A 21784-nucleotide genomic window follows, 5' to 3' on the forward strand; every position below is an offset into this window, starting at 1 on the left:
TTCTTATGTTGGGGGCCCCAGAGCTGAATGCAGCACTCCAGGTGGGGTCTCACGAGAGCAGAGTAGAGGGGGAGAATCACCTCCCTCGACCTGCTGGCCACGCTTCTTTTGATGCGGCCCAGGATACGGTTGGCCTTCTAGGCTGCGAGTGCACACCGCTGGGTCACGTTGAGTTTCTCATCAACCAACACCCCAAGTCCTTCTCCTCAGGGCTGCTCTCAATCCATTCTCCACCCAGCCTGTATTTGTGCTTGGGATTGTCCTGACCCATGTGCAGGACCTTGCACTTCGCCTTGTTGAACCTCATGAGGTTCACATGGGCCCACCTCTCCAGCCTGTCAAGGTCCCTCTGGATGGCATCCCGTCCCTCCAGCGTGTCGACCGCACCACACAGCTTGGTATCATCGGCAAACTTGCTGGAGGCGTGCTCAATCCCACTGTCCATGTTGCCAGCAAAGATGCATCACATCAAAGAAGCCACATGCTAATAAGAGTTTGTCCTACTATTGACCCTGTAGTGTTGTCTTCTCTCTCCCTGACTTCCCTGTAGTGATTTCTGCAATAAATTCTTTTCATCCTCCCATTGATGTAAGTATTTTTAACTGTATGCATCTCACGTTTGTCGTCTTGATCAAAGTTTAGCAAAATTCAGGTCAGAAGCACAGCCTTTGTTATGCTTTTGAAGAAACTACTATAGGTAGCTTAACACAATATACTCTTGTATGATTAAATGGCACAACCTGATACAATACATCTTCTATTTCACCTACAAAACAGCTGAGTTTCCCTTAGGTAAAAAGTACTTCTATGCCAGACACAGTAATATGTGGAATAAAAGCTCCCCCTCCTGGCTTAACTAAGAAATATTCAGCTGGGGGAAAATACACGGCATGAACAATATTATCCTGAAGACAAGACATGATGGTACAAGGAACTGATCACTATGGAATGCTATGACCTAACCATTGCTGTGTTATATGCCCGGAAGTGCCCTCAGCACTCCTCTAAATAGCCAGCTCCAAAAACGCTGCTCCTTGTAACATTCTGAAAGTGGCTGCAGGGCGTGCTCTAGCCGAATTTCAGCTCTTAGTCACTTTGGATCTTAAGCAGTTCATGACACGCATGAATTAGTGCTTAAGCCATGTTACAAAAAATAATATAGTGAAGACAGACTTGTCAGAAGTGTAAAATAAACTGTTAACATCTTCTGAAGTTACTCTCCTGCCCCCAAAACCCTTCCTGAGTTAACAAAACATTCATTTTATAATCACCATTTTGCTTTTGGTATCATCTCAAATCTCAGTCAAGCACCAGCAGCCACTGCGCCAGGTAAGTGTGGTGTGAGCAGTAACACAATTTCCCAGTTTTTCCCCAGCAGTAAAAAAAAAAACATACCTGTTCCAACAAATGGATCATATACAACATCATTGGGTTTTACTCTCCCGTGGTTTGCCATAATGAAAGACAGGCAGGCATCCATGCTAGTATTTCCAATAAAGTGTCTCTTTTTTACACTGTAGGACTCGATAAGTTCTCTTTGGCCATCTGCAATCTGTAGAAACATTTAAATCACTGTCAGGTCTTAGATACAAGATATAAGCAGACAGGCTGACAGACTTGCTTAAGTGACACCATCCAACAAATAGGGAACTCCTCATTTCGTAACACGTCACTTTGCTTTCTGCTGTCTGAAAATAGGACAGATTTCTTTCCAAGCAACAGATATCTTGGTTCAACACCTAGATAAATTCTTCAAGCAGAGGTCAAAAACATACAAACAATTTAGAGGGAAAATTCTTCTGAAGAAACAACAATTAGAGCAACTTTGCTATTATTCTAGGTATCAGAAAAACAATTCCTGGCAATTCAGAGCTAAAAGAATTTTGAAATGATGAGGGGTAAAAAAGCACATTAACACGTGCGTGCACATACACACACACATGCTTAAGGTCACACAGAATTTCCACCTTCACTGGCTTTTCTGTCATGCTCAAAATCTAAATTTAGGATAGTGTTGACAGATCAGAATTTACTGGAAAAACAAACAAAGACCAAATGCTAACATTTTTACATCAGACTTCCAAAATATGTTCAAGAGGACCAAAGCAGCCTGGAAGAAAACATGTTCAAAAGCTCTTCCAACACTATCCCCCAGCTCCGGTCAACATCAGTCTTACTGGGTAAACAAAATACACTTGCCTATTTTTTTCAGGTGGTTTACTCATTTTAAACACTTCAGGAATTCAGCACAGATGGGACAACAGCTGCAACGTTTTGCAGTATTGCCACAACCCAGAGTGCTTTCACATTAATCACAGGCATGAAGAATATTCACAGGCGCTAACAGATCGCTTGGATCTCTAACTTCTGTGTGCACAGCCCCTGACCATAGCTGTACAACCTCAGCAGGGGCTCTCCCTCCTTCCAGCTGCCCTTGACCCAGGACACTGCAAGCACATACTCCCATCAGTAGCTGGTGTCATTCTGGAAGATGTCCTTTGGGGATCCACTTTTTCCTCACAAGAAATAAAAGACCAGATCAGATTTCCTCAGGATATCATAGAATCAGAGAATGGTTTGGGTTGGAAGGGACCTTTAAAGGCCATCTAGTCCATCCCCCCCTGCAATGAGCAGGGACATCTTCAACTCAATCAGGTTGCTCAGAGCCCCATCCAGCCTGGCCTTGAATGTTTCCAAGGATGGAGCACCTACCACCTCTCTGGGCAACCTGTTCCAGTGGTTTACTACCCTAACTGTAAAAAATTTCTTCCTTATATTGAGTCTGAATCTACCCTCTTTTAGTTTAAAAGCATTACCCCTTGTCCTGTCACTATTAGCCCTGCTAAAAAGTCTGTCCCCATCTTTCTTATAAGCCCCCTTTACGTATTAAAGGCCGCAATAAGGTCTCCCTGCAGCTTCTCTTCTCCAGGCTGAACAACCCCACCTCTCTCAGCCTTTCTTCATAGCAGAGGTGTTCCATCCCTCTGATCATTTTTGTGGCCCCCCTCTGGACCCTCTCCAACAGGTTCATGTCCTTCCTGTGCTGAGGACCCCAGAGCTGGACACAGGACTCCAGGTGGGGTCTGACCAGAGCCGAGCAGAGGGGCAGAATCACCTCCCTTGACCTGCTGGCCACACTTCTTTGGATGCAGCCCAGGATACAGTCGGCCTTCTGGGCTGCGAGAGCACATTGCCGGCTCATGTCCAGCTTTTTGTCTATCAGCACCCCCAAGTCCTTCTTGGCAGGGCTGCTCTCAATCCTTTCATCCCCCAGCCTGTATTGATACCGGGGGTTGCCCCGACCCAGCTGCAGGACCCTGCACTTGTCCTTGTTGAACCTCATGAGGCTCACACAGGCCCACCTCTCCAGCCCGTCCACATCCCTCTGGATGGCATCCCGTCCCTCAGGCGTGTCGACGGCACCACTCAGCTTGGTGCCATCTGCAAACTGGCTGAGGGTGCACTTGATCCCACTGTCTATGTCATTGATGAAGATATTGAACAGCACTGGCCCCAGAACGGACCCCTGAGGGACACCACTCGTCACTGTTCTCTGTCTGAACATCGAGCCATTGACCAGATGCGACCATCCAGCCTTATCCACCGAATGGTCCACCCATCAAATCCATATCCTTCCAATTTAGAGAGGAGGGTATTGTGGGGGACCATATCAAAGACGTTATGGAAGTCCAGACAGGTGACATGCGTAGCTCTTCCCTCATCCACTGATGTAGTCACTTCATCATAGAAAGCCACTACGACAAAACAAACTTTCCCTGACCGGGAATCGAACCCGGGCCGCGGCGGTGAGAGCGCCGAATCCTAACCACTAGACCACCAGGGATCTTAATATTACAATAATGCAGCAGGTTTGGAGTGCATACACCCAACAGGCAAGAACATTTGTACTGAACGCCTCAGACAACAAGCTCCAGACAGTTTTTGAACATGGTTCCTACCATACAGCAGGGCACTGTCAGTGTCCCCCCAGGTGAGCATCCACCTGTGGGCTGGACCCGCCGGTATCCAAAGCCTCAGGGATCAGCCTGTGCCTTTCTGCGGAGGTGCCTGCCAGGACTATTTGAAGCACTTACGGAACGCTCCAGCAGGGCTGATGCGACTCGGCAGGGCTGCAAGCCATCTACAGTTCCTGTACATCTTGCTTCGTGTTTGAAACAAGCTGCTGTTGCTTTTAGCTCCATCTGGGCCCACAATAATATGTGTAGTCTCATTGCTTGGTTGAGTTCTCTCAGTGGAGGGCTAGATAAGGTGTGTTCCCAGATATAACTTCAATTTTTTCCACCTCTAAATTGCTCAATTAACCTGCTTTTTCCTAGTCACAATAAGGACTTTCAAGACTTGCGTCAGTGTATTATGCAGTGACAGATTCAGCCATAATTATATTGTCTGCTTCCACTAAAACTCAACACAAGTTTTTACATTTAAATTGAAGAACACTTTCCTGAAAATACAAGCTCATAAGAACTGCAGCAAGCATACTCACGCACCCATCTACCAAAATACAGATGAAGGGGCTCTTCTGGAACATTATTAGGATCCATTCCATAATCTTCCAAAATCCAGAAGCTGTGTTCTGGATTCTTTAAATTTACTTTTCCTTTGAATGGCAGAAATTCAAGGGCCTATACAATAAAGAAAAACAGAGTCAAAAATAACAGGGTCAAACTTTTAAGTATGCACCCCCACAAAAAAAAAAAAAATATTATAAAAACAAACCAAAAAAACCCCCGCAATTCCACATGTCAGAAATGATAGATTAGTACTAAAAGTACATTCTCAATTTTTTTCTGGATTTTTGAAATGCCTTTTTTGTGAATAAAGATAGCTCAAATGATTAAGGAGTAGAAATCAGGAACAATAACTTTTATTAACTGAACAGAACCCAACTTTAGAGGAAATGAACTGTGCATATTAACTATGTAATTTTCAAGTTATAAAAACAACGCTGATGATGAACAATGGGATTTAAGATTTCAGTGATGTGCAGTTAGACCAATTTACATACTTAGCATTATTTCACGTACACAAAAACTGAACAAAGGGGAAAGGGTAGCTACTATTAATACAGATAATTTCAGTCTCTGTAAATGATGTAAATAGGATAAATGGCTGCTAAAAACAGAATGTGGAAGAGCAAAAATTAACAGTCATTATTTTAATTAGGAAATTTTTCTAACTGATACAGTTAGGAGGAGAGCACAAGTGCAGACAAGAGCATAAGGACAGAATAGGAAATCAGCACACAATCTACAGCTTGCAACTGAAGTCACTGGACTGGCTTGTTCCACATTCTGCAACAATAAATGCCTAATATGGAGATCAAGCAACAGATTTTCTGAAAATCTAGCACCTAACTCTATCCATATGAATCTTACAGTTTTGGGCAATAAGCTTCAGTTTCCCCAGCACACTGGGCTGAAATCGGCAGTGATATTTGTTTGCCTTTGTATATTTTTTTTCTAAACAGACCATGTAAGGCACATACAAAGTCATGAATTTTGACGAGAATGTTAATTCAGACACAAAGATACCATTTAGAGCTGACAAGGCATAAGCTGTGAACTGCTTCAAGATCATCAGGAAGCCCAAACTCAAATACACTCCAGACAACATTGATAGCATGGAATAAGAACAACATGAATAGATTAAATTAAATGTCAAAGTTTTCTTAAACATCTACTTACATCTATCTTTTTTATTTTCTGTGCTTGGGTCAGTGTTTTATTAAATGTATGAATATGTACTTTGTAAGTAGAATCTGCCTGTAGATATGGAAGCTGAAAAAAGGCAAAGACACTTTCATTAGTACAGCTGCAGTGCTATTCAGCCTGATTAAGGAATCATATTATCCAGATTCTTTAGATGCATACCATCTTGTCCATTGGATAGTTCTTCAAAGATGCATAGAGCTCCCCCGCAGATCTTCCATGACCCCAGAGTTCAAATATAGACCTGAAATTACAAAGTTTTTTAGAGTGCAGTCATATAGGGGTGGGGAAAAATGCCTTGCAGGTACTTAACTCCTTTTAACCTTCTTGGCCAATGTATTTAGGCTGTGCTTTATGGAGTATTCAAGTGTGTTATTTAACTCTTAGCACATGCTTAAGTTTTCTTCTTAACAGGGACACACTTATTTTTAATCCTAAACTAGTATGTCGATGAAGCTTTTTTGTTTGGTAACATATACTAAAAGGTAAATTTCAGTCTTAGTACCGTTGGACATCACCAGACCTTTTTCTGGCGCACAGTGATACTAGCAAACGAGACAAAATTCAGTTGTACCTATCGATTTGATGGGGTAAGCAAAGGCTGAAAAAGGTCAAGAACAGACTTTCAAAGTGTTACACTACCTTGGAGTAAAACAAATCATGAAACTGTAACATCCTATGTATAATGACATCACCCGAGGTTCTATCCCATTTTAAGATGTGGTTATGATGTCTGATATTTTCAGCTGTTTGAACACTATGCTGTCTTACATTTTCTTTTGTTTTCTTTCCATATTGCTGGCTTTAAGAAAAGCACTGCCTTGGAAGATGAGATAGCCGATGCTACTGTAATGAAGGCACAACACCACATCACAGACCTTTCCCCCAGCATTCAAATATCCCAACTGAGTGGACTTTCCACATCAAAGAAATCTTTTTAGTACAGGAATCCTAGTGCCACTGCATATATTGTTACACACTCATGTGCATTTGCAACACACCATAAACACAGGCTTTAAGGATTAGCAGTGCCATGTAGTACCTTTCCAAAGACGACTCCTGAAAGAAAATCGTCAAAACGTTCAAAGGTTTAGCTCACTCAAACAAAAATAAAAGAGAACTACCTTTTACTAAGCGACAACAGCAGATACCAAGGCCCAGTGGTAAGACATTTACTTAAAATATTCCTTTCTGGAATAAACGATTTAAGGCTACATTTCTAACCTGCATTTACACTGAAAAAAGGTACATTTTTCAAAGTGTTTATTTTTTTCCTAAAGCATCTGTTTCTATCTACTGTGAGAATTTAAACTATATTTCTAGATGGAGCAATGGAAATGCTGACAGCATAGGCAGTACTGGAGAGAACTAAACATTCATCTTCAAATTTTATTCAAATGTCAGAGAAGCTCTTATAACACCTTCAGGCCCACTTCTTACTCTTATACTTACATATGTATTGGAAAAAAAACGCAAAATGCTGGGGAGATTTCAATTAGACAAATGTAAGCTTCCAAGCTTTTAATATTCATTAGCATTGCAATGGAGATGCTCCAGTAATCTTACTCTAAAACTAACGTATCTCCCCACGACCAATAGTAGACTAGGAAAAAAACAGTGCGCCAGTTATGCTTTCTACATAAAATAAGCATACATTAGTTGAAAGAGCATGGCATATGGAACATCTGCAAGCTGTTTTGTCATGTTTTACTTCCTTAATTGCCTACAGCTGCTTTTTGAAGCGCAATACAGTTTACCCCCATTGAAAACATATTATCATAAGGACAATTTTGTATACATGGGGTTTCTTCAGGTAAGAGCGTACAACCCACGTCATTGTCAGTAAAACCGAATACCTGACACAAGAAGCACTCAGCAGGGACCATGCAATGCTCTGCAGAGGCACCCAAACTAACCCTGAACAGGACAGCGTCGACACCCCAAATTTAGTATGGTCAGAGAGCCATACCACAGCTATGCTGCTTCTCGTCCTGAACCATACCTCCAAGGTATCTCTCAAGCCTCACTGGACAGCATGTTATGCAGACACTTCTAAACAGGACCAAAAGCATTGGAACAATCGCTCTCTGGCATATTCCTGTGCTCTTGAATTTTCTAGAAGGACGTCTGCTGCAGCAGCCTGGGCTGAGACACCAGCACTAGGAGGGTGACACAAGGACGCCTTTCCCTTCCAAACTTGATTTTCAGTTTTTATGTATCACTGGTTTTCTTTTAATGCCATACACATATTAAAACAAGCCACCAACTAAACCTTATTCAAGGTAACTAAAACATCAGTGACACTACAAGACAAGCACTGGCTCTGCAGTGAAGAATGCCGTTCAAGACCCTGCGTTGATCGTACACTACGTACAGAGGACAAGTATGCTACATAATCAGTCCTACAGGCTCCAGTAACGCCTCTCCAATTCTAGAGCTAATTAGAGACTGTTTGAGACTCCATACAAAATTAATATTTGCCAGAATATAGCAGAACAATTTTCCACTGCCTATGTTATTTACAAGATTTTTCACCTCTTACTTTGCACATACTGTCCGTTTCATTAGTCCCCTTGCAGTCTCTTCTGAAGGAATATTGAGAATCCAAAATGGAGACTGAAATAAAGAGAAGATAAGTCATGCAAATATCTAGCTGCAGGATGTAACATGAATTACACAACTACACAATTCTGTTCCATAAAAACAGAACATGCATGCTGAAGATTAAAAAAAAAAAAAAAAAATCTGCTAACTGTACAGAGACCATGAGGATAAAACATTTAATCTGAGGTAAAACTGTACACTCAACTTGAATGGCTACGAAATTTTATTAGGTATTTTATTTTCCCACCATATCTTTGACTTGGTAAAATAATATTTTTTTTATACTTCTCTAGATTATTCATCCTCTAAACACTCAAAACACCTTGTTACACACAAGTAGTAACTAGAACCCAGTAACATTCTCTGATAAAGCATTGAGACGAGAATCACACGGAGCTTCACTCTTCCAGATAACGCTGTCTCATTGATTTAGAGGCAAACACCAAATTCAAACTTCTGCTGAATGTTTTCATGGTTTGGCTATTCTGAAAAGAAAGGAGAGCCTCCCAGCAGATGGCACTGTTTCTTTTCACACTGTTAAATGAAAACATCCTGAGGTGCATTTTGTGCATCTTTTACTCAATTCCAAGTCTTTACTGAAATTGAGAATTGCTTGTTTTTGGAAGATTCCTTATTTTTCCTAAGAAACTTCAAAATTTATTCAGCTACCCATATTTAATAAAAATACTACAAAGAACATACTTGCATACCATGCATGCACTCAAGTAAAGTATTTGGTCCTCACTTACGTTTACACGAATTTCCTGCTCACCACTGAACTGTCCACCATAAAGTGAGAGCAAAGATGTTATTTCCTAAAATGAAAATATAAACGTTAGGCTTTAGGAGCATTAACTACTTTTTTTTTTTAAAAAGAGCAAAGCAGATTTTTGTAATGTGACAATTTCAGAGAGAGAGCAGCACACCGTAAATTCTGTTGCAGACTGTGACCTCCATAGGTATTATGAACAAAATCTGAGAGATGGCAACAGAAGAAAGAATGGCATTTACTACTGACTTACTGTGGGAACTGACAATGAAACATTCAGAGTGATTCTGTGGATAGGGCAGAGCTTCACAATTAAACTCAGTTTGTATAAAAAACAGCTCTCTCAGAGCTCAGTTACAAAAGAATGAGCTATGAATAGTCTATGAAATGTTGTACAGTATACAATAAAATCAAGTTAGGCAAATTTCAGTAATCAAATCCCACTGTTTCGCATTTTTCTATTCCTCTTTCATTGAAATCTTTACTGTTCAATCCTATGCTCTCACAACAATATTCCTCTTAAAATATTATTCTAACTATTCTTAAAATATTTTTCTAACTAATTGTATTGGGGTTGTGTGGCAAGGTTTTGGTAGCAGGGGAGGTACAGGGGTGACTTCTGTGAGAAGGTGCTAGAAGGTTCCCCTCTGTCCAATAGAGCCAATGCCAGCCGGCTCCAAGATGGACCCGCCGCTGGCCAAGGCTGAGCCCGTCAGCGATGGCAGTAACGCCTCTGGATAACATATTTAAGAAGGGGAAAAAGTTGCTGCACAACAGCAACAGCAGCTAGAGAGAGGAGTGAGAATATGTGAGAGAAACAACCCTGCAGACACCAAGGTCAGTGAAGAAGGAGGGGGAGGAGGTGCTCCAGGCGCCAGAGCAGCCCCTGGTGAAGGCCATGGCGAGGCAGGCTGTCCCCCTGCAGCCCATGGAGGTTCACGGTGGAGCAGATATGCACCTGCAGCCTGTGGAGGATCCCACGCCGGAGCAGGTGGATGCTCGAAGGAGGCTGTGACCCTGTGGGAAGCCCATGCTGGAGCAGGCTCCTGGCAGGACCTGTGGGCCCATGGAGAGAGAGGAGCCCATGCTGGAGCAGGTTTGCTGGCAGGACTGGAGCAGTCTGTTCCTGAAGGACTGCACCCCGTGGAAGGGACCCACGCTGAGGCAGTTTGTGAAGAACTTCAGCCCGTGGGAAGGACTCAGGATGGAGAAGTTTTCTGGAGGACTGTCTCCCATGGGAGGGACCCCACGCTGGAGCAGGGGAAGAGTGTGAGGAGTCCTCCCCCGAGGAGGAAGGAGTGGCAGAGACAACGTGTGATGAACTGATGGAAACCTCCATTCCCCGTCCCCCTGCGCTGTGCGGGGGGGAGGAGGCAGAGAAATCGGGAGTAAAGTTAAGCCCAGGAAGAAGGGAAGGGTGGGAGGAAGGTGTTTTAAGATTTAGTTTTTATTTTCTCATTACCTTATTCTGGTTTGACTGGCAATAAATTAAACTAATTTCCCCAAGTCGAGTCTGTTTTGCCCATGACAGTAATTGGTGAGTGATCTCTCCCTGCCCTTATCTCGACCCACGAGCCTTTCGTTCCGTTTTCTCTCCCCTGTCCAATTGAGGAGGGGAGAGATAGAGCAGCTTTGGTGGGCACCTGGCGTCCAGCCAGGGTCAGCCCACCACATTAATTCACATGAAAGCAATGCCTCACTAGTAACACTCTGACCTGGGGGCAGGCCCAGCACTGAGCATCAGCCCCTTTTCTGTTACCTCTCTGCCTTACACGTATCTCAGTTTTCTTCAGTAGCTGTCTTTTCCAGCATAAATTAAATGAGAGGCTGTAAACTCAACACAGAAAACAGCAAATCTCCAAGAAACAAGGCAGCCAGTAATAATTAAAAAACCATCCACTAAAAGGGCTTTTGAACTGAAATGAAAGGTAAACATTGGGGACGTTTCTCATGCAGCCCCTTCGCTATAAATGACATGCAGCAGTCTCTGAATGTTACTGGCAAAAGAATACAGAAGCAAATTTTTATATTGGCTTAGATTTGAACTGAGTGGGTAAATAAAAAATTACCATGAAGTATCCCAAAAAACAGAGGAAAAGCAAACCCCTACATAACACTAGCACACGGCTTCAGTGGGACAATACCGCATTCTTTTCCTTCTTCCCATTTGCGTAGAAAGGACAGAAGAAACGCTGGAAAAAACAGGGACTTTGCTCCAGGAAAATGAAAGTTTCTGCATAACTATTTCATTGTATGGTCCTGGGACAACAAAAGCACCTGAAATTTTACACATGAATCGGTGGCATCTCCACATACTACCGGCAATATTATCTATAGGAAAGTGACAAGAATGAGAAGTGGAGAAAACATGGCCTGTGAGGAAAGGCTTGGAGAGAAACACGATCATGACCTCTACTCATGCTAAACATTGCTGTAATAAAGGAAGGTAATCATCTGTTTTTGACGTTTACTATGGAGGAGACGAGAGCACGGGGTTCAGATCACAGCAGTGCTCTGGATGAGAGGCTGCGAAGATCCTTCCAAGAGCAAAGACAGTGAAGCACTGGAACAGCTCTGCCTGAAGATACTGTAAAGAAAATAGTTGACATGCATCTATCTGCCCATTAGAGACACCCTGTGCTAGAAAACAGGCTGCCTGATGTTACCCCTCAGTATCTGACCTAACCAAAGACTAGGGAGCACGGTTTCTTACTGACTAAGAAATATGAAACACAGAAATTTATTCTACAGACACTTAACAGCAAATGTGGACTTCAACAAACACCTGCAGCTGTTGTGATCCAGCACCACCACAAGAAGAAAAGCGGTCCTCTCCTATCCCATATGCAGGTACGGTAGAGATGGAAATCAGGCAGCTGATGTGGCTAAAAAAATCTGTCCCTACTTGTTTCATTAAGTTTTCAGACAAATCAGGTCCCTAACACAGCTCGTCACAAAGCCAAACACATGGCTGAGCAGTCACCAGAGTACAAGAAAAGTGAAATGGAACTGCTTTCTTCAACGGCTGTATCAACCAAGTGCAACTACAACCTTGGCAAAAAAAGAAAAACTTTTTATGTTACATATATATCGTCTTTTTTTTTACTTAATCTGATGACCTTGCCTAAAGAAAAATTGGGTTGATCATAAATAAATAAATTCACGTTCCAGTTCCCACAATGCAGATAGCAAAAACCAATGCACAAAAGAAAGCCTTAATGAAAACAAGGAAAACAAATTATGTGATACACGTTAAATATTTTAAAATGTGTAATGATGACCTACCAATTCTAACAAAATAATTGCATTTCAACACTATTTTAAACAATAACAATATTACCCTGGATATCATATTACTAGATCTTCAAGATGGTGCCTAGAAGAGCACTTAAGGTATCAAAAATTGTTACTTTGTGTAGTAACTCTGTAAGTCATCATGGGGGAAAAAAAAATAAACACACGTTAAATTTACAAACAAGAAGGTTTTCTTCCAAACACGGAAACTGAGTGTATGCTAAACTAGACATTCACCAAGGACCCATAAAAAACACCAGGGACTCATCAAAAATACCAGGGAGCTTCAGGTAAGTTACTTTTTTTTTTTTTTAAATGACATCTGTGAATACCAATTGATAAGAGAAAACCAATTTAGTGTCAAGGAACAAACTCTGCACCCCAAATTTTGCAACCAACTGGCACGAACGTGTCAACGACAAGCAGACAGCAGTTACGGAGGCAGGACTGGCTGGCTCCCGCACCCGGCATGCTGCGACCCTCCTGCAGGAGCGGGTCTGCTCTCTCTGCTCCCGCATCGGCCAACGCAGCACGAACCCCTCTGACCGCAGGGAAATAAACACTCAGAATTAAAAGCCAAAGGCGAGCAGCCCTCGGTGCGACACAGAGGAGGGAGGCTCGCGACCGGGACGCCAGCCAAGGCCTTGGAGACCTCCATTCGACCCGGGCACGCGTGCAGGCCCTAGGGCTTCAGCGAAGCCCCATCCTCGCCACTCCCCACGTCCTCCTCCAGAAGGATGAAGATCTCCGCGCCCTCCTGCCTTCAGCGGCTCCACGGACACCCGGGACGGGGAGGGGACGGGCGCGTCGCCAGGGCAGCACCGACCGCTGAGGTACCCGCACCAGCGGGCCGGCGGGAGCACTCGCGCAGCACTTTGAAACAAACTGAGAAGGCACCAAAACAGGACCTTAAGGTCCTGCTTCCTTAAGGAAACGTGTTCGTAAAGCCCTTTTTTCCCCTCCCAGCTGCCATTCCTTATCTGGAGCGCCAGGCACTTTGCTGGCAACCTCTCCTGGCTCCAAAGGCTCTTGAGAGCGGCAAGGAAAGCGCTGCCTTAGAGCCGCCACGGAGAGGCTCCCCGCGGGGGCCGGGGGAGGAAGCCTACGGCCGCTGCAAGGCTGAGGGGAAGAGAGGCAGCCCCGCGCCGGGGGGCCGCTCGCCACCGGACAGGGAGAGCGGCGAGCGGAGGGGCACCGGGCAACCCCCGCCCCCGGCAGCCGCGGCCTCTCCCCGAGCCGCCCGGGGCGAGCAGCAGGCCTGGCCCCGCCGGGGCCGGGCCGCCTCCCGGGCACACCCGGGGCCGCGCTGCCCGGGGCCGCCCCCGAGGGCAGCGCCTCGCCCGGCTTCCCCGCCTCAGCGGGTCGACCCCGCCGGGCCCCCGGCCCCGATCCCGGCCCCGGCCCCGGCCCCGCGGAGCGCTCACCGGCAGGCGGAACTCGAGGTGCTCCTGCGCCAGCAGCAGCAGGTACCGCCGGAGCGCCGAGGCCGCCAGCGCCATGTCCGGCCATCCCCCGCCTCCCCGCGCCGCATGCGCCGCCGGGCGGGCCCAGCGCCGCGGCGGGAGCGGGAGCGGAACGGCGGGAGGAGCCCGCCCGCCCCGGCGGGGAGGCGCCGGTACGGGGCGTGTGCGGAGCGGCCCCCGGCAGCCCGCGGGCGGGCCCGCGCCTCTGGGAGCGGCTCTGCTGGCCGGGGGCGCCCAGGTTTAATTTGCGGTGGGGGTTTGCTTTACAACGCCCGCCGCGGGCGTCACGCAGCGGTGGCTGTGCATCGCGTACCGGTCGTAAACGCGCGGCTGCGGGGGACGCGTGCTGCAGCGCTGGGCAGGGCCGCCGGGCAGGGCCGCCGGCGGGGGCACGGCTGGGCAGGGCCGCCGGCGGGGGCAGCCGGCTGCGGTGGGCCCGGCCCTGCCCGCACGGCTGGGCAGCTGCCGCCTCTCCTTCCCTCGGTGCGGCCGGCCGGTAAATAACATTAACAATTAACGGGCGGCGAAGGAGCCGCCTCCGTTTTCCCGTGGGAAGGAGGTCAGCGCCGGCGACACGCGTGTAGGAGCAGATAGAGACGAGAAACGGTTTCCCAGGGAAGGGGCAGAGATGTGACTATCCAACAAGGGGAGAAAAAAAGGTTTCTGTATTGCAGCTGAGATTTTATTTTAACGTCTAGACAACTATAATCCCACACTCGCTATCTCCCTGCTGTGTTGAGCTGAAAGGTTCAGCTTATCCAGATTTCAGTAAGCCTTTTATTAGGACCAGGCCAGCTCAGCACTGAACTCATGTTCTGTGTTTTCTGTGCTGATTTTTGGGCAGCTTTTCTTCTAGATGGCTAAGATTTTGCTCATGACCTGTGAGCACTGGCACGGGCCGTGTTCCTTAGGCATCTCCGTAATCTCATCCTCCAGCTTCTTCGATTCTCTCTTCCTCCGGTAATCAAAACTGAGGTTTGCTATGAAGCTGTAGCCCTGACAATTGACAAGAAAACCATCTAAACGTGAACTGGCGTCTAAACATGCGCTTTCCTAGAAGAGAAAGAAAAGAGGTAGATGTGGATCAGGCTTGTTCACCTCAGCAGCTGAGTGCTGATACCCAGCAACAAACACATTACCGAACGGCTGACAAACCCTGCGAGTCTGAGGTTGCTTACAAAATCTTGGGATTGCTGAAAGAGATTTAGTGGAAGACTGTTTCCCCCCCGCCCCCCCCCCCAATCTGTCTCACTTTAAATTTATTGGCTGTATAGCTTCTATTTTAGAAACTCCTTAGGAGGGGTTATTGGTATTATTGTTTAAGCTTAATCTCTTTGAGACTGGCTTTCTCTTACTTTCTGTGCACTACTTTATCTGCAGAGCAGTGCTGTCTGTTCTCAGAAGGTCAATGCCTCAATTTTCCAGTGATACTGTTTCTACAGAAAAATTTAACTAAAGCTCTGTTTTTTCCTGCTTTTGACTTGAGGATCCATGTAAAAGCGCTGGCAGTCTCTGTATGCTGCTCAGCATAGTTTGAGAGTGTATGTATATTAATAAGTAAGACTTACAGAGTATTTCATCCTGACATAAAAACAACGTGCTTTTCAGATGCTGTGTTTGTACACTTAGCGTACATTCCTGTACTGCCACTGAGGAGAATCAAGCAGTTTGTTAGCGTGGATTTGGGGAGTTGTCTTACGTTGACAACGTTGCATAAGTATTTTAGGGAGGGAAAGGAAGAACAATTATCCTTTTTAGCCTTCAGGGGAATTTTAAGTACACAACATGTAATTACTCAAATTGAAATTTATCCAGGAAGCTAGAATTAACCACTCTCCTCTCACAAAGAATATAACAACAGGATCATGTGACGATCATGAGTTTCAATTTGAAAGTGAGAGGCTGTGAATGAAAAGCCATTATTTAATGTGTGCTGCTGTTTATCTTTCCCAGTTCTCTTTTGCAGCTGTTGTGTTGCCATCTTCTGCTCGCCCCGTGCACTCTTCTAGACCCAAACGCAACACAAGTTTTTTTGATTGGGACTTGAATGTTCTGCTGGGGCGTTCAGGGAGCTCTGTCACCGCTCATGGGGTTCACGTGAGGCAGCAACATCAACATCTGTATGTGGGCCATGAAACCTGACTTAAAAATAAACAAGAAAGCTTTTAAAATACAGAAATGTGTGATCTATAATTCAGTTATTAAATTGTTCAGAATTTGCATTTCTGTCCATTTCCCCATAGAAAAGCCAGCACTAATCCTCTGTTTTATCTCCAAATGTCTGTAAGAAAAGTATCAGCTCTACTAGTGTGCTACATGGAAACTCCAGTTTGTGCATTTCAACAGGTGAAGGATACGATCCAGCAAAGACCATGGTTATAACACAGTCAGATCTCTGTAGGTATATAAAAGTCTGTCCCTAATTCATCAAAATAATTACATACTGCACGGATAGTCCATCACCTAAGTACATGTAATTTATAGGTGGCGGGCAGCCTGTCTACCTAGAGGAGCCGGGCAGTTTCACCTCTCTCAGGCAAGCTCCCTTGCCTGCAGCCTGCCTGTAGGTTTTAGTAGGCAGGCATGGCTGTGCAGCACAGCCTTTTAAGGGAGAACTATCTATTCTGGTTTTGTCTTCTTTGCTAAATAGGGCGTTGCAGACGGTGCCGCACTTGCTAACTGGATTTCTACTTCTTTTTTCGGTGCCTGAGGAGGAAAATCCCCTTGCTTCCACCATGTATCGGCGTTTCAGCTCCAGATAATATTTTCTGTGCATAACTACCACGGTCTGTGGGCACCTCGTCGGCACGGCGTGGGTTTGTCCACCTTTAATCAGCGTGCAGGCAGGAGAAAGGCTCACCGCCCCTGTGTAGGGGTTGGTGCGCTGCCTCTCGGGGAATGGTTTGCCCTCTCGCCTGTCAGTAAGCCTGTGCTGAACAGGTCAGCCGGCACCCCATCAGATTGTTTGGGAAGCCTGCGGAGCTGCTGGGTGTAAGGAGAAAGTTCTTTAAAAGGCGTCATTGCATGAAGAGTAAGTACTGCCCTACGTCTGTGTTGCACGGAGGCAGCGGGGTTTGTACGGTCGCTGCGGGACCGGTGGTACGCCGCGCAGCCTTGTAAGCATAACTTACTGCCGTGTTACAAAGTGACTTCCAAATTTCAGCTGAATCACTTTTACTATCCGCGTTGCTGTAGAATTATGGGTGGACTTAACAAAATCTTCAGATATTTAATGTCTTTTTCAGCAGCCTTGCCTCTCACTGGGGCAAAACTCTTCCAAAAATTATATCAGGCTGATTTGTTGTTTTTCCTTCACAGCTTCCACCCAGGAACCACAGTTAGAACCAGTCATTGATATGTATCCTGCTTGAGCACCATAAAACGTTTTCAAGAAATGGAAGAAGATAAAGGGCAGAGTGCTAAAGCTACTGGTGCAGTGGGTGACTTGAGGAAAAGTTGGCAGACCTGGGCAGAGGATCACACTGAGTATCAGAGAAGGAACCCGTTCAGCAACGACGACAGGCTTGCATCTAAACCTGTGCATGCTCACAGAGGAGATCCTACCTACGGGAGACCCCCTGAAGGGTCTCAGACAGAGCAGAGAGGGAAAGATGCTCACTCACACGTGGGTAAGGAAGTAGAAGAGCTGTGCTTGATCATTAGAAGCACTGGAGAGGTGGGAAAAGATGGACATGTGAGTGTGACATTCGGGCAGCTGTTTGAAACATATGTGACTATTTCCAATAAAGTAGTGGGAATCTTGTTAAGAGCCAGAAAACATGGTCTGGTTCATTTTGAAGGTGAAATGCTTTGGCAAGGAAAAGATGATGATGTGATCATCACTTTACTGGAATAAGGCTTTGTCATCTGATGAATTCTGCTGCATGGTTCCATTTGGAAAAAATGTATCTGGATACCATCTTGAAAGAGGTTTTCGTAACAGAATTTCAACTCGGCTACTTACTGGGACATGAGTAGAGAGAAAATGGGTGAGAAGGATAAAAAATATTTTCTTAAAAATGGTAGAGATTTGGACAGGAATCACAAATAATCAACTAACCCATCACGCTGACATTGGATTGTCCTTTCATTATTATCCACTACCAAGCATACTGCGATTCTTCGAATAACTCAGCTGGCTTACTGCTATAGGTTACTGAAAATATAAATTACTAACTTGCTACCATACAACACTGATTCTTGCAGGTCGTGAAATACTTGCTGTGTGGGAGATTTTGATTTGTAAACATGGAATTTAAAACTTTTATGGGAATTCATACATTTCTTCAAAAAAAGTCTGGTATATAGCAAAAGTTTAGGTTATTTTCACGTGGTAAAACTGAATAAATGGAAATTACATTGGCTTTCATAAGTATATGAAAATTCCCAAATTTACGGAAATACCACAGCAAGGATATTTGGTGGTTCCTAAATGAGTTGCATCTTGCATGTGTTTTGGAGAGCTGCACCGGTCCTGGTATTTAATAGTCTATTCTTATTGTCGTATCTTCTCCAAACCTTCTGTGTCTCTTGTTCTTTGTCTCTTGTTCTTTTTCCTCTGTATCTCACACCATTTTTACCTGTTCTGTTCTTCTAATGCTGTGTCATACCCTAGAAGATCACAAAGCTCTGCAGCCTTCGTGGTGAATTCAGCTAATATCCCTTCATAGAAAGTAGGGTGCCACAACATAAAGAAGTGAAAGACAACTGAAACTGTGTATTGGGGCACTGTGCATTCGTGAGGGGGGGAAAAAAAAGGCTCTTTCTCTTCTTTCACCAAAGTGTAGCAGTGTTGTTTACAACTAGAGGAGAGCAGAGTTCCTGTAGTGCCAAATGCATAAATAAAAGTGTAGCAGTGCAGTCCCATACCTCCCTTAGCTGAGGCAGAGCTGTGCTTTCAGAGCACAGTTGTGAGCTCTCCAAATTGGGAGGAAAAATGATCTGCTGGTTAAAAATGGGACCGAAAGATGACCGGCAACAATTTCCTTCATGGTTCTTCTCGGGGAACTTTTTCTATGTTTAAAAAAGAAAGGATTGGTTATAACGCTATTAAAAATAATCAGGTGCTGTATTTACAATAATCCCCACCAAGAAAACTGTATAATTAGGAATACAAATTTCTGGGTTTTGCCAGTGCAAATAAAAGCTTTTATGTGGTGATAACTACGCTACTTGATGGGTCTTTAAGAATATTCTCTTGCCTCAAAAGGATATTGAAACCTAATACAAATTATGAACTTGATAAAAGTGGTAGATTATTTTATCCTATTTATATAAAACATTTTTTGCAAAAAGCAAATTGTTTTGACATTTTCATCCAATGGGGATTTGCATCAAAATAAGCCTTTTGACTGAGCAAATAAAAATATGGATTTCATTATCGCTCTGCCTCCTTTTCCTAGTGAAAAGACAATGAAAATAAATAGAAAAAAAGGGAAGAAATGAATGTGCTGAAATAAGTATATCTAGGGGACAGGGGAGCCAGGTGCAGGTAGAGCATGGAGGGAGAAACAAAGGCTGGGTTTTAATCACCACATAATTTTACCACATAGGAAACTGGGGAATATGTGCTGCACCAGGCACTGCTGGTGTCTGTTCCCTTAGTTTTCAAAACCACTCCTTCTTCCTAAACAAATCTCTGTCTTGCAGCTAAAACCAAGACATATAATTTGTGATCTTAACATGTTCAAAATGCTTTGTTTTTTGGAAAAGCATTTCTTGCCAAAATGACATGAGCACACCTCAGTGGATTTCAGCTCCCCTTAGATAAAGCCTGGACGTGCATTTTGATTTCAAAACGAATCAAGCTTTTTATAATACAGCTATGGAATGTAGTTTGTTTAATTCTACCAATTTTCAAATTCAGTCAGTGCTGCTGTAGCACTTGCAGGAAGCAGATCAGGCGGTTCAGCTGTTGCCAGCTGACTAACAGGATGCTATTATCAGGAAAAATAATACATTACTAGACGTTGTACAAATAATACATTAAAAGACACACAGTTGAGGCAGTGTGTAGCCTGAGCACCCTAAGATGCAAGTCCACCTCATGCAAACTTACTAGTTCTTAAGTCAAGTAGTTAAGTCTCAAGCCTTAAGTCTCAAGTAGTTAAATGGCAGGAATCTAGGCTTCCATTGCCATATACGCAGTCAGGGTTAGATACTTACATGGCCTCTGCTGCGCTCTCTCCCGCTGCTGGTTGGTTTAAATATCACTCGAGTACATCTACAAGAGCTTTAAGCACACTTCTGATCAAAACAGATAGAAGCAGAGTAAGCCCTCATGAAATGATCTTACCCACTTTGTAAGCGACTACAAAAAGCTTGCCCTATCGTGATATTTTGAATAAAACCAAGGATTATTATCAAACAGATTATTTATAGAGGGATGGATTTTTTTTTAAACAATTATAGGGCCAAATTTCCTACCTGCCAGCTTTAGATGAGCATTCTCTAAAGAGTGACTGCAATCTTTCTATGTGCCCATGCAATGGTTATAAACGCCAAAAAGCTGCCAAACTGGGTCACCACACAGGCTGACAAATCCAATCTCCTGCTTCCAGCAACAGCCGGTATTTCAAAAGAAGTCTAAAAGATAGATAATACAATAGGTCAGTTTGTCCACTGGTACACTCCAGAATGAAAAATTACTCCTGAAGCCTGTATAGTCAGGAATGCATCGTATCTAATGCACATGACTCGATTTAGCTACTAGTTTACAAGTTTTACAAAATTCTGCTTCCTTACCTGCGATGTGGAGATAGATTAGCATCTACAGGTGAAACAGGAATTTAAACTTTTCAACAGGCAACTTTTTTGTGACAGGCTCCCATTAGAGTAAATGGAACAGAATTTATTAAATTATTTTTACAAAAATTGTAGGATGCAAGGTTTTTTTTAGTATTACGGATAATTCGGAGCACTAAGTAAACTCTGACCTTCTAAAAGGCGTTCTTGCCCTACTAAGTAACTTTCAGCTCTTCAAATCTCTCCTAAACTTCGCTTCTTTGTGGCAAGCTCCCTCGGTGGTCTTTCCTCTTCTTCCAATTGAAGCCTGTGAATTCTGCATCTGTTTCGGACCGTACATTGTATAGGCATTACCCGTGTTTTGTCTTGTCAAATACTGAAAGCACTTTCAGCACTTCAATAAATATTGCACATCAGTTTGAAATGACAGCAAGGGAGTTTTTATGCAGCATTTTATTGTTTCCAAGTTTGTAAAATTTCAAATATGATTGTCACTGGTTTGCTGCCATTTTTATGGTTTTATTTACAACTCACACTTAAGAAGACTTCAGAATAGCTTGAGGAGCTATAACCAATTTAATCACATTGAAAATGCTGTCTGTAGTCAAAACAGAAACTTTTTTCTTTATTCTACATTTAACGGCATTGTGTGTGTCTCTGTTTCATCCTTGCAGAGGGGGCAGTTAGTACTTCAGCATAAAAGCATTATTCTCTGGGTTTGCATTAGGTTGGGGGTTTATGTGAAACAATTGAGCAAAAGAGTACAAGTAAAGCTTTGTTGTTCCTAAACATGTAGTCAAAAAAGCAGCTTTTCTCAGGACTGCTAATACTGTATCAAAGAACAACAGAGCCAGGGGCAGCGGCTCAGCAACTTTCCTTTGCTTCTCCAGGCGCTTGAAGAGCGAGAGCTGCTGAGTTCACTCTCCGTGAGTATTTTATTGATCTTTGCTCACTGGAAAGCTCCACGGAAGATTCTGGAAGTTTTAAAATGATGTTATAATGCTGCTGTAGAAGAGGGTGACATAGTTAATGCAGTGTGCCCACCACCTCTTCCAGGGGCTAGCCAGTAATTCTGAAACATATTCCAAGCATTAGGATAGGCTTTTCAGAAAATATTTCTTAGCCTAATTAAAAAAATATCTGCTGAGTCCGAGAACGCTTGTCAACGCAGAAGGAAAATG

At 44.1% G+C, this 21784-nt stretch overlaps 1 protein-coding gene and 1 long non-coding RNA gene across 6 annotated transcripts in view; one reads left to right on the forward strand and one right to left on the reverse strand.

The window, feature by feature from the left end:
- TRMT11 (tRNA methyltransferase 11 homolog) overlaps positions 1-14787 on the reverse strand; it is a 33167-nt gene extending 18380 nt beyond the window's left edge. For 4 of the 5 annotated variants that reach the window (XR_014227663.1, XM_082306890.1, XM_082306892.1 and 1 more), the window contains exons 1-7: positions 13821-14787; positions 9083-9148; positions 8272-8345; positions 5892-5973; positions 5706-5798; positions 4509-4643; positions 1396-1552 (exon numbers count right to left, since the gene is read on the reverse strand). Coding sequence is in view for 4 of the 5 variants with exons in the window: in XM_082306890.1 (XP_082163016.1) it covers positions 1396-1552; positions 4509-4643; positions 5706-5798; positions 5892-5973; positions 8272-8345; positions 9083-9148; positions 13821-13895 (682 nt within the window). In the remaining variant the exon portion in view is untranslated. The remainder of the gene's footprint in view (positions 1-1395; positions 1553-4508; positions 4644-5705; positions 5799-5891; positions 5974-8271; positions 8346-9082; positions 9149-13820) is intronic. The other variant, XM_082306891.1, reaches the window with a different exon arrangement.
- Positions 14788-15994: 1207 nt separating this feature from the next.
- On the forward strand, positions 15995-18735 carry LOC309588083. Its single transcript, XR_014227664.1, has 3 exons — positions 15995-16256; positions 16571-16890; positions 17178-18735. It is a non-coding gene; the product is annotated as an uncharacterized lncRNA (long non-coding RNA).
- Positions 18736-21784: the final 3049 nt, after the last annotated feature.

The sequence above is a fragment of the Platalea leucorodia genome (genome assembly GCF_965183815.1).
Source record: "Platalea leucorodia genome assembly, chromosome: 3".
In the NCBI taxonomy this organism is placed as follows: domain Eukaryota; kingdom Metazoa; phylum Chordata; class Aves; order Pelecaniformes; family Threskiornithidae; genus Platalea; species Platalea leucorodia.